Genomic DNA, 13,436 nt, shown 5'->3' on the forward strand with positions numbered 1-13,436 from the left:
GCTTCTAGACAGTTTTGTAATTAAGGAGCTCATTAGGATGAGTAATACTAGCCCTGAGGAATGGAACACTTCGTGTTTCAGGAACCTTGGGGTGGATTTTCTCTGCAGGCTTCTGAACCCTGCTGTCTGTCTCAACTTTTTAAAATTTACAATAAAAAAAGGGCTATGCAGCTGGGCCACCACTGTCGAAGGGGGAAACCCCTATCCAGGGTGACGTGCAATTTCTGCTGCACCCAGACAGGCAGGGAGGGCCTTTAAGCCCACCGGCCTCCGGTCTGCCACTAGGAGGCCGCCTCCAGGCAGCTAAACTGGCCCCTGACGCCTCCGGGAACCTGGAGGCAGACTGGAAAATCCCAGTTGGCCTCCTTCAATTGGCCTTAAGTGGCCATTAATTAGTGTAATTGGCTACCTTCCACTTGTGGGCAGGTAGTCCTGCTGCCCCCACCCCTTCCATCCCACCTCTGGGATGGAGCTGGGGAACTGGCATTCATGCTATCTTTAGCGCCCATCTGCCTCTGTTCACGGCTCTGGTGGGGGCTCAAAATCAGGCCCCCAGTGTCAACATCAAGCCAGATTCAGGTTAAATCTCCCTCTACATTATCCCAAACTGTGTGCCCCAGCACCAACCTCAGAAGAGCAACAGCTTGCACTGAAATAGCGCTTTTAACATGAAAATATTGCATCACACAGGCCATTTTTAGGCTTTTCAGAATTGCTGTCAATTAATGCTGGATTCGTGGCAGCTTTATGCTGTAGGTCCATTGCTTTCTCAGATATGGTCTGCCCATTTTAATTCCAAAAAGCCCTTGCAACCAAGAGTGAGGATTTGAATCCCAGGTAGCAGAGTCTAAACCACCACACTGCACAGTTCCACTGTACCGTTTGGTTGCCATCCCTACGTAATATCTGTAAGGAGATGGTTAATGAATTCAGTTAAACTTTTTTCTTTGTTATTTTAACAGTTGTTAACCTGTCTTTTTAATTAGAGTAATGATTTCATTTTGATAGCACTCAGAGCAATTTTAAACAATATTATTTAGCGAGCACATAGAGGAATGCCAAGCGATTTCATTTATATAGGACGCAGAGGGATTTCTATCCTTGGGACATAAGAAGGTGAGAGTGATATGGCTGCAACCTGGCCATTTTACAGCCTATTTCCGGGTGTTACATGGATGATTGAGATGTGTTGCAAGAGTTACTGTGGCATTACGATGAAGTTGGGTGAATTTGGGAATATAGTCAGTAACTGTGATTTTGGAACGCGCTCTTCCATTCACTGCTAGGATTGTCAACTCTGGTTGCACTTCCCTGAAGGTTTCATCACATGACCTAGTGACAATCTGTGGCTCCTAAGCTGCATGCGGCTCCTTAACATCTCATTTGTGGCTCCAAACCTTTTCCTGTTGAATCGCATTAACATGAAAAAAGCCTAAAAAAATTTACGTCAAGAAAAGTAAGAGCGTGTTTTTATTGTGGGGATAAAAGGTTAATCATTAAGCTGCATTTATGACTTCAAATGATTATTTTAATGAAAAACATCTTTGTACTCTAAATAAACCTTATCCGGTGATATAGCTACACCATGGTTATGGATAATCCCTTTGGTTCAAGGAACAGGTTTGACGGTTGTGACCAATATTGTTTCTGATATAGCTGAGACGATAAATTATTCTGACTGGGCTAGTAGTAGCCTATTTTCATCACGGGAATCAACAGCCAAAAATATTGTCTTAATTCTAAGTATCTTAAGTTATATTTTGTTTTAAAGATGACTTTTCTGACAAAATTATTACTAAAAGAGAGTGAAAGAATGCGATAATTCAGAGTTAGGTCTACTTTAATATTGATTTCTTTTTCTATTCATACATAAATTCAATACATGTATTTTATTTATTCTATATGCAAAATATGCAGTCAATCAGAGACACTTGGCAATTTGCCAAGCATTTAGTTTAGAAATGCTGAAATTTCATCTTGCCATTCCCAACAGTTCTAATTTTCAGCAATTTTTTTGAAGAAAGGCTCTTCAGGTAAAAAGGTTACTGACCCCTGACATAGTGCAGCCAACTTCCCCAGCCTCACACCTCAGCCTAAAACATCCATCCTCATGGTTTACTACCTTCTCCCACCAAGTGGAAGGCAAACAAATTCTTCACTACCTGAATGGATGATTCTTGGCTGCGTCAAACATCTTTTTTCCCCATCCCCAAGTTTTTATAACTGTTAAATTAAAGAAAACCACCTTTTGTAATGCTCCGATGATTTTTCTCCTGGGTTACTTACAACAGAGCCCTGGAGATTCATCTCTAATTTCTGGAAACTCCAGGACAATCCTGGAGGGTTGGGAACTCTATTCACTGCACATACACCAGTGAGGTTGGAAGCTAATGGAACTACAGGGTGAAAAACTTGGCCTACTGTATTAAGTGCTTTGCTCTGCACCTCCCAGTTGCTGGTTACAGGAGGACATTGCCAGGAGCCTGTGGCTTAGCTGCATGCTCACGATGCTTGCAATAGACAATGTGTTAAGCTCAAAGCAGGAAAAAGGAGGGGTTAAAAATACACTGAAATAAAACATGTTGACTTTGACCGCTAGTGTAAAATCAGAGATATCGATTCAGCTGTTTGTTATATATCTCTCCCAGTATTCATTTCCAATTGTACAGCGATGTACAACGGGCACCTGAATTGATATCGCCCAAAGTTGATATTACCCCCAGTGTTTCTTTAAACTCTTGCCACCTAAAGAAAAGCCCCTTGGATTTTTTGTGGAAAATCCACGACTACATTTTTTCCTTCATTTTAATTCTTGATGCTGTCTGAAGGTTTGCAGTCTACTTTGAATTCCGAACAGTGTCCAACCATTAAGCATGCTTCCCTGAGACAGGGCTGTCAATGCTCCAGGACTGTCTCCAGGAATTGAAGATTAATCTCCAGGACAGCAACCAGGAAAAACATCATATAAAATAAATAAAATTGTGTTTATTTTTAATTTTCTTTGATTACTTTCAATTATTAGTTATAAAAATTTTGAAGTCGGGGAAAAAAGATTGTTTCACTAACTGTCAAGATTAATTCAGTTGAGTAACAAAGAGTCTGTTCCCTTTCCGGGATTTGGGGTGGCAGGGGTGAGGTGGGGTGGGGTGGTGGAGAAACAGTTCGAGGTCAGAGGTCATGTGATGGAAGCTCCAGGAATACACCCAACCAGAGTTGGCAACCCTACCCAGAGAACATGTATCAATCCCTGCAATGCTTGGCCTGTGTTCATTGACATGGTTCGCATCTCAGACACAATGACATCACCCTCTGGAGCTTCTGATAACCACGACCAGTTACGTACTTGTCTCCTTTACTCTTGGCGATGCCAATAAGCTTCTCGATCCCTCCTGAGTCTCGCAGTGCCTTGGCGTTTTCCATGTTTTTCGTAATGACTTCATGCAAAGCACAGCAAATGGCAGTTATCGTCTCATCGGAGATGGTTTTGCTGATTGTGCTGGTTCCAGTGCCGGTGCCAGTGTTGCCGCTGCTTCCAGGAAGACGGTGGACAAGATCTCGCATGGCGTATTTGCCTTGGTGGAAAAGGAAAGAGGAGAAGAGAAATATGATTAGACCACACTTGGATTACTGAGCAGTGTTCTGTTCTCCTTGGGCTGGATTTTAAAAGCAGCTCGGGGTTGGGATTGGAAGTGGCGGGCCTGCAATTTTGCACTGCCGGCCGTCGTGCTGGTTTGGCACCACAATCTCGACCCCAAGTCCTTTTTGGAGAGGCTGGGGCGGGGTCAGAAAGGCTATCTGCCTGCAAGTGGTGGGTAGTCAATTGAGGGCACATGGAATCAATTACGGGGCCCCCTATTAAGGCCTCATTCCCAAACCGACTGGGATTTCCAGTTGGCAGTGTGGGCAAGAGACATCGGCCTAGACCATGGCCAGGCAATCATGGCCGTCTCATGGCAGGAAAGGGGGGAGTGGGCCATACTTCATCCCATGAGGTACCCACAACCCGCACCAGTCATGGCCGCAGGGCCACAGCTGGGGCTGCTGGCCGTCCCTTGGAGAGGTTGCCCCTCCACAATCATGGCCGGGCAGCTGTGGCCATTTGAAATTTAAAAAAAACTGACCTCTTCTTCAGAGGGCATCGCCATGTTGAGGCACCCCCTCCCAACTCGGCTGGTGGGGCTGCCAATGCGTCAGTCCTGGAGGGCCTCCCAATGGATGGTGAGCCTGCTCCCTGCCATTAATTGTCTTGGCCTTTTACTATCCAGTTGGGCGTGTCTGTAACATGCCATGTGGGGTTGGGACTTCCGATTCCTGACCCTGGACTGAAAATCCAGGCCCATATTACAAAAAAGACATAGAGGCACTGGAGAAGGTGTAAAAATGATTTACTGGGATGATATCAGAACTGAAAAGCTATACCTATCAGGAAATATTGTACAGACTGGGGCTCTTTTCTCCAGTAGACAGAAGACTGATGGGTGACCTGATAGAGATCTTTAAAATTATCATAAGGAGTAGTTCGATGAATAGCATAGATGCATTTAAGGGGAAGCTAGATAACCGCACGAAGGAGAAAGGAATAAATGGTTATGCTGATAGGGTTAGATGAAGGAGGGTGGGAAGAGACTTGTCTGTTTCAAAAACACCAGCATAGACAGTTAGGCTGAATGGTCTGTTTCTGTGCTGTGCATTCTATGTAATTCTATGTAATTAAGGGCGAGAACCAGAGTAAAATGTAGTCAAGAGTGCCTGAAGGGTGGGATATACTTAAAATTCTCACCCAAAAATCTCACAAGTTATGCTTTACATGATGAGGCTGAAGAGCACATTCCTGCACTCAGTGCAATAGAGTGAGGTACTTACCTTTAATCAAGGCAGTACTGACCAGCCAGTGAGCCATACTTCATTACTCAAACACTTTGGGAATATTCTACTGAGTGAAATTCAGTAACTCTTTGCAGGTCTCTCAGCACAATAAACACAGGTGTACCACACGAAAGAGGCCCTGTGACTGACAAACAGCAATCCCTTTAATTCCAGCTGAACTCTAACTATAAAGGTGCCACAAGGCATTAATATGGCATTCGAAAACAAGAGGTTCATCATTTGCCTAATGTTTAAAAACATTACTCCCACCTCTCACTAAGCAGTCAATACAGGCGTCAGATTCTGTTTCCAGCTTGTCTAGGGTTGCCAACTCAGACTGAACCTATTTCTGGAGGTTTCATCACATGACCTCTTGCCTCCAATCGTCTGTTCACCATTGGCTATCCAACAAGGCCAATTTCGCAGTGCCTTCCCATGCCAATTGCAAAGCAACCAGGATCTTAATTACCTGACTAGTTGATGCTTGACTGACAGTCAAACATCCTTTTTATCCCATCTCCAACATTTGTATAACTAATAAATGTTCAAAGAAAATGAAAAAAACTAACTTTTTTGAATGTCACTATGAATTTTCTCCCAGGTTGCTCACCGGAGATTAATCATTAATTCTTGTAGAGTTCAGGATAATCCTGAAAGATTGACCACCCTAAACTTGTGCACTGGCCCTGCAAATGGTTTCACAATTGCATGCTGCAGTTACCCTATTCTGTGAATGAGCACTGCAGGACCCCAGAAAATAAAGTTGAAGACCTCTTCTTGTCAATCACCAGCCACTACCGACAACACGCAGGATGCCCCCTTACAGTAACATAATCTCTCACTCAGTCCAATGATACATTATTCCAAGAATGGAAGCTAGGTTATTCAGTTGCAACAACATAGATTTATACAGTTCCTTTAAAATAGTAAAATCTCCAAAGGCTTCACAGGACCATTATCAGACAAAAATCGAGCAACATCAGAAAATATTAGGACGAGTGACCAAATGCTTGGTCAAAGATATAGGTTTTAAGAAGCATCTTAAAGGATCAGAGAGAGGCAGAGAGATTTAGGGAGGGAATTCCAGAGATTAGAGCCTGGGCAGCTGAAGGCAAGGCCGCCAATGATGGGGAGAAGGAAGTTGGGGAATGCACAAGGGGGCCAGAAATGGAGGAGCGCAGAATTCTCGGAGGGTTGTTGATCTGGTGAAAATAGATTACATTCCTTTACACTGATGCTACAGTGAGAATCAAATAAGCATTCCAAAACAGGAAAACTGTTCAGGGGGGAAAAATTAGATTGCTCCCAGTATCGAGTGCGGGGGCCTCGACTCACCCATACTGGTCCCGTTGAGGCTAGCAGTAAACAAACTTTGTGCTGCCTCCTCATTTTAATGATTTCAGCATGCAGCCCAGTGCCGAATGCACTGCTGGCTGGCTGCACACTCAACAGGGGGCCTACCAGCATATGTGGCTAGCATGTACTTCAGCTAGCCTGCCTCTCTTAAAGGGGAGCTACACTCATGACCCATAAGCTGGTGCTGACTGTGTCGTAATTGGTTACAAGGAGAAGCACGCCAAATGGAGCAACAAGGAAGGGAGCGGGCTCCCAGGTTTTCCAATGCAGCGCTGGAAGCTTTGTACAAGAGGTAGAAAGGAGGAGGGAAGAAATGTCTTCGCAGGGGGCCAACAAGCCCTCAAGGCAAATCCTGAGAAGAGAATGGGAGCAGGTGGCCAGGGAGGTCACTTCTTAGAATCTGGCCCACGAAAACTTAGCAGCAGTGTTGCAAGATGTTCAAATGGGTGGTCAAGGTCAGTGAATGCATCTTCAAAGGACATCTCCTACTCACTGTACCACCAACCTCTCAAGCTGCTCAATACACCACCCAATCACTCACCCATTAGCAATTTCTAGCGATCAGGTCTCAGATCTAAAATTCAGATACTCCACTTCACTTAACAGTGCTACCAGCCGCACACTCACTGCTTGCTGCTTCCACATACCTCCAATTATTCAGTCATGGCAGGCAGGTCACCCAAACACATTGCAAGAGAATCACTGCCATTCTTTCTTTTCTCTTCCAGGCCCATGATAGGAGGCAGCAGAGCAGAACCAGAAGGAGACAGATACACCTGCATACCTGAGCCCTCTGGAAGAGATGGTGCTCCACAGCATAGGGTTGGCTGTGACGAAACCCATTACATCCGGCTTCATCAACAACACCCAGGATGATGGTATCTTCCTTCCTTATGCCCCTTCTCAAATCTTACCTGACGCACATTCTGCTATCTAGCATCAAGTGCAAACTGTAGATAGTGTGATCATGGACTTCTTGCTTTCCACCCCACCCACTTTCCCTCACCCCAAGACTCCCCTTTTGTATTTCTCCTTACAGTTACCCAAGAACCTGCACCTGGCCAGCCACTGCAGCTTCATGAGGAAGCGCGAGAGATGTGCCAAACTTCTGATGAAGAACAACCATCACTTGATCTGACATTCGCAGCCACCAGCTCAGATACTGGCACAGTGTGTGTACCTTAGGGAGTAGCATAGGGTCAGGATCTGCATGCAGTGAGTCACCAGGCATGAAAGGGCTGCAGTCAGGCCAGGGGGAAAGGATAGTTTGAGTGCCAGCTTCCTGGATGGTGAGGTTACTGATGAGTTCTGCTGCAGGGGACACAGATGAGGAGTTCAATGGGATAGCGTACAGGAGAACACAGCTGGAGATGCACACCAACATGTTTGGTGCATTGGCAAGGCTGTCACACAACCACTTGTTACTATTAAGAGGCATGGAGGAGTCGGTGGCCAACTCCATGGCTGCACTTATGAAACCAGCCATGATGCAGTGTCAGGTGACAGATGTCTCAGCTTCCACTGCAGCACAGGCAGAAGCCACCCAACATCTCAGTGCTACAGTGGAAGCTCAGACTGAGGTCAGGAGATCCATGCTTGCTGCCAGGCAAGCCCAGCTTGATGCCATGTAGGCTCATCATACCTGCGGATCTCAGTGCGCAACGGGCATGCAGGATCTCACAGCAGTCCAGCAATCTGTGCTCCAACAGTTTACTAGGATTGCTGAGGCACCACTCCAGGGAGTGGCAGTGACTCCATGGCAAACAAACTTGCTTTCCTCTCTCATGATGACAACATTCATGCCCCTACTATTGTCACTCTGCCACTGCCCTTGCTATTGCCCCTCAGCCAGTCAAGACTGTTGCCACCTATGCCGAGGTGGTGCATTCTGAAGCTTGGTCCTCAAGGCCCAGAGCTGCTCGAGGTCACCCTGTAAGGCCATCTGCCATCTCCCCCAGTGTAGATCAGCAGCCTTCCACCAGCCATGCTGCAGCTACTGGAGTAGCAGTGCATAGGAGCACTAGGCCAGGCAAAGGCACCCACAAGACAGGCACTAAGGGAATGCACAAGGGTCAATAGATCAGTTTTGTATGTATTATTGGATCTGTTGTTGGTTAAAGTTGTTATGGAATGGTTTTTTTGTTGATGGCTTTTATTTCAGGATGCTGTGATGGAATGTCGTGGATGGATTGAAAGGTGGGGAATTGTGGAGCAATGTTGATGATGGAATGAGGTCTTATGAAAAACAGTCTCAGTAGCTGCTCACGGACAGCCCACCCAGCCCAAAGGGTTCCTGGATGCCTCCTCCTTTTCCCGAGGTGGCCTTTGAATGCCTGGTGGCAAGGACTGTGCCCTCATGATAGCGAGGTTGTGGAGGATTCAGCAGACAACCATGAACTTGGACACCTGCTATGGTGGGTACTGGAGACTGTCCTCAGAGTGGTTCAGGCAGTGGAACTGATGCTTCAGTGCACTGATGGTCTGCTCCATGATGTTTCTTGTGCCTGCACGACTCTCATAGGCACATTGTCCTCATGTGGTCAGGTGGTGGAGGCATGTCATGGACCAGATGTATAGAGGATTCCCTTGTTGCCCAGCAGCCAGCATCTTGGTCTTTGTGGTAGCCCACAGACAGCAGAATAGCTGACTGTCTCAGGATAAAGGTTTTGTGGCTGCTGTCAGGATAACAGGCATTCACTGACATGATGCCCTGGGCATGGCTGTACAACAACTGCACATTGATGAAGTGGTTCCTGCATTACTCCCTGTTTACATGTGGGGCCCACAGAGCCACGTGCATGCAGTCGATGACTTCCTGCACCATTGGGAATCCTGCTTCCCTGGCAAAGCCATGTGCCCACTCCTCCTGCTTCTCTCTGGTTGGAGTCCCCTCTACTGACATACAGGGCCTCTGTCACCTCCCTGATGCAGCCATGGAAATGAACTGGGAAATTCTGGCTATGTCACCTGCTCCCACCTGGAACAAGTTGAGGGTGACGGCGACCTTGACGGCCACTGATAGCGGTGTCCTCGCCCGGCTGTGCAGCTGTAGATCCTGTTGAAGGAGGTGGCGCATTTCAGTAATGTAGAATCGTAGGCAACTCAAACATTGCTCCTGGGTGAGGTGGAGGCAGCAGAAGTGCTCCTTAAAGATCATTGGTGAGTAGGGCCTTCTGTGAAAAGCCCTCCTCCTTCTCTCTCTGCACAAAGTTTCTGCCACCTGTGCTCCATGTTGCTGCCATGCTGCAGCCCAAGAGGGACAGCACCTATAGCCCCTATAACTCTAGCTGGCTTTCTGTTGAGGGGACAGAAGACACCTCTGACCTTCCCGCCAGGATACAGCTACACCCTCTTCAAAACAACGTATCACCAAAACTCCTCCAAGAACACACCACTGCACTTGCACAATCTTGCAAGAGCAAACGTAAGTGAAAAGTAACCTCACTCGCAAGGTGAATGGCTGGCACTTTAAATAACACTAGAGAGCGGGGGCTCCTTGTGCAGCTGAATGTATACTCAGCTGGGAATGATTAGTAGAGGGCAGTAACTGGACCTGCAGGAACAAAATTGGCAGAATGTGTGTTGAGTCAGCCTGAGAGGCTATTTGACATCACAATCTGCCCACTCTGCATGCTTGTGGTGCAAGAAAGGCACACCCAGCTAATGCCCTCAAAATAGTGTGCCTTGCGGGCATTGCTGGAAGCAGCCGGAAGCTTTCAGCTTCCCCACTTCTGTAGCACCAGCTCCAGCAGCACTACAGAGTCAAACTTTGCGGCCTTTCAAATGGGGCCTTTTCTAAATCTTCCGGTGGATGTTACGGCCTGTGGTTTAGGAAGGCAGACAAATAGCATGTTTTGTTTTAATGACTTTTTTCCTTTCTTTGTGTGAATTTCTATGCTCAAGAGTTGGGAAGTGCAACATTTTCATAACTGAATCAACATCAGATTCAACATCAGGACAGGTACAGCAATAGTAGGATGAACAGTAAAGCTCCCTCTACTCCACCCCAACAGTGCTTCTCATCCCCAAACTCAGACACACTCCGGATAACATAGGTCTCCATATTACAAAAAGAATACAGAGGCAAAGAAGAAGGTGCAATAAAGATTTACAAGCATGATACCAGAACTGAGACGTTATACCAATTGGGAAAGATTAAACAGGATGGGCTACTTTCACTGGTTAAAAGAATACTGAGGGACTACCTAATAGGTCTTTAGAATTATGAAGGGTTAAAAAGGGTAGATGTAGAGATCAAGTTTCCATTTGTGGGGAGACCAAAATGGGGGGGTTATAAATACAAAATAGTTATTAATAAATCTAATAAGGAATTCAGGAGAAATTACTTTTACCAAAGAGTGATGAGAATGCGAAATTCACTACTACAAGGAGTAGTTGAGGTGAACAGCACAGATGCCATTAAGAGAAAGCAAGATAGGTACGTGGAGGAGAAAGGGATAGAAGGTTATGCTGATAGAGTTAGATGAAGTAAGGTAGGAGGAGACATGTGGAGCATAAACAACAACATAGACCAGGTGGGCTGCATGGGTTGTTTCTGTGCTGTAAGTGCTGGAATAATGTGACGCTTATCCCATTTCTCTCAGTCATTTACTGGCTTTGCTGAGTGACATTGTGAAATTCAAACATGGTGTATAAATGAGCAAATGAAGTTGTGGAATCACTAAGGGTGGGTAAGGAATTTAATCAGAAATGAGTAATCATTTGTGACAATTTTTTGTCAATACCCATCTTTATTTTAGTTAACTGAAAGTGAAATTGAGGCTGGAATGTTATCCAGCAGCCAGTGAAGGATTTCACAATATCTAATTAAAAAAGTGACAAATGAATGTAATCCTTGTGGGAAAACAATCAGTAACACAATCAGTCTTAGAATACACACAGTTTCCAGTAGAGGAAAATTTTATGGAAAGCTTCGACTCTGTGGCTCTGTGATAGTGCTCTCACCTCTGAGTCAGGAAGTTGTGAGTTCAAGTCCAACTCATAACATAAACAGGGGCGGCACAGTGGCGCAGTGGTTAGCACCGCAGCCTCACAGCTCCAGGGACCCGGGTTCAATTCTGTGTACTGCCTGTGTGGAGTTTGCAAGTTCTCCCTGTGTCTGCGTGGGTTTCCTCCGGGTGCTCCGGTTTCCTCCCACATGCCAAAGACTTGCAGGTTTGTTAGGTTAATTGGCCATTATAAATTGCCCCTAGTATAGGTAGGTGGTAGGGAAATATATAGGGACAGGTGGGCATGTGATAGGAATATGGGATTAGTGTAGGATTAGTATAAATGGGTGGTTGATGGTCGGCACAGACTCGGTGGGCCGAAGGGCCTGTTTCAGTGCTGTATCTCTAAACTAAAACTAAACTAAATAATCTCGGTTGAAATTTCAGTGCAGTACTGAGGGAGTGCTGCATTCTCCATGAAGCCATCTTTTAGATGAGATCTTAAACTGAGGCTCTGTCTACCCTTTCAGGTAGATGTAAAATATCCCATGGCACTATTTTGAAAAACAGCAAGGGAGTCCTCCCTCTTTTCTGGCCAATATTTATCCAACCAACATCATAAAATCATATTATCCGGTTATTGTCACATTGCTGTTTATGGGACCTTGCTGTGCGCAAATTGGCTGTTGTAATTCCTACAATACAAAAGTAACCACACTTCAAAAGTACTTCATTGGCTGTAAAGTGCTTTGGGACTGCCCGAGGTCGTGAATGGCATAATATAATTGCAAGTTCTTTCTAATTCCCTTTTAGCAACTCTACCATTATTTTTAACAGATCTAAACCAGTAAAACCAAATCTAAATCACTAAAACAGACAAACTGGTTGTTTATCTCATTTGCTGTTTGTGGGACCCTGCTGTGAGAAAACTGACTGCCACATTTGCCTACAGAACAACAGCAATTTCAAAAATAATTAATTGTCTGTAAAGCACTTTGGGACATCCTGAGGTCATGGATGGCACAATTTAATTTAAAGTTCTTTCTCAATCCCTTTCAGCAAGCAGTAATAGACCTGGATCCAACCAAAACTGCATATGGCAATATGACATGGAAATGCTAACAATCTGAAGCTAGACTACACATCCAACAAAGACTTTGCTTAAACTTAGTGCTGGTCGTTGATAATGGGTCTTCACAGAACAATTTGAAGAGTAAGTCAAAGTGATTAATCTAGTTAATAGCTGCAATGAGGTTTTACAGTCCTTACAACAACTTGCATTCATATAGTTCCTTTAAAGTAGTAAAATGTTCTTCACAGGTACATTATCAAACAAAGTTTGGCATTCAGTCACATAAGGAGACATTAGGTCAGGTGAGCAAAAGATTGGCCAAAGAGGTCGGTTTTAAGGAGTGTCTCAAAGGAGGAGAATGAGGTAGACAAGTTTAGGGAGGGAATTGCAAAGCTTAGGGCATAGGCATCTGAAGGCATGGTTGCCAATGGTGGTGTGATGAAAATCAGAGAGGCTGGAATTGGCACCAAGCTCTCACAGCATCATAGGACTGGAGGAGTTTACAGTATTGGGAGGGTTGAAGCCATGAAGGGATTTGCAAACAAGGATGAGAATTTTAAAATTCTGCTGGTAGCGAACCAGCAGCCAATGTAAGTTGTTACGACCGACCACTCCAGTCAAAGCCCCCAATCAAAATATACAATTCTGATTGTGGTGAGAGAAACGCACTAATAATTCAATCCTGTTCCTCCACAGATAGCCGAACATATCATTTAAAACTTTCCAAATTAAAGAAAGACCCAGCCAAACTGTACCATCTATTAACCCCCAAATGAGGCTAACCAAGCCAGGTGTCTTTAAGACAACACCTGCAGTTACTATCCCAGATAAAAAGTCACTCTCTCGGCATACTTTATACAAAGGTGCAGGTATACACACCCCACCAATTCCATTAACTAGAACTTTAGTGTTCAAGGCCCTCTCGAGTGGAAAGCTCATACCTTTCCCCAGCAAGAGTCTTTGGGTCGCTCCTGTATCCCTGAGTATAATGATAGGTTTTCCTGCCTCACTTACGGGATGTGGCAGAGAATATAGGATTAGTGTACACATTAGTGTTGTATAGGATTAGTGTAAATGGATGGTTGTTGGTCAGCACAGACTTGGTGGGCCAATGGGCCTGTCTCTCTATGACTCTAAGAACTGTATGGACAGAGTGGGCAACACTCTCCCCTTTGACAAAAAATCATTATAAC

General features: G+C 45.2%; 1 protein-coding gene across 3 annotated transcripts in view; it reads right to left on the reverse strand.

Annotated features, from left to right (window-relative positions):
- LOC137383425 (catenin delta-2-like) overlaps positions 1 to 13,436 on the reverse strand; it is a 552,588-nt gene that overhangs the window by 52,269 nt on the left and 486,883 nt on the right. For all 3 annotated transcript variants that reach the window (XM_068056267.1, XM_068056277.1, XM_068056257.1), the window contains one exon: positions 3,344 to 3,572. In XM_068056267.1, the coding sequence (XP_067912368.1) occupies positions 3,344 to 3,572 (229 nt within the window). The remainder of the gene's footprint in view (positions 1 to 3,343; positions 3,573 to 13,436) is intronic.

The sequence above is a fragment of the Heterodontus francisci genome, chromosome 2 (genome assembly GCF_036365525.1).
Source record: "Heterodontus francisci isolate sHetFra1 chromosome 2, sHetFra1.hap1, whole genome shotgun sequence".
NCBI classification, from domain to species: Eukaryota; Metazoa; Chordata; class Chondrichthyes; order Heterodontiformes; family Heterodontidae; genus Heterodontus; species Heterodontus francisci.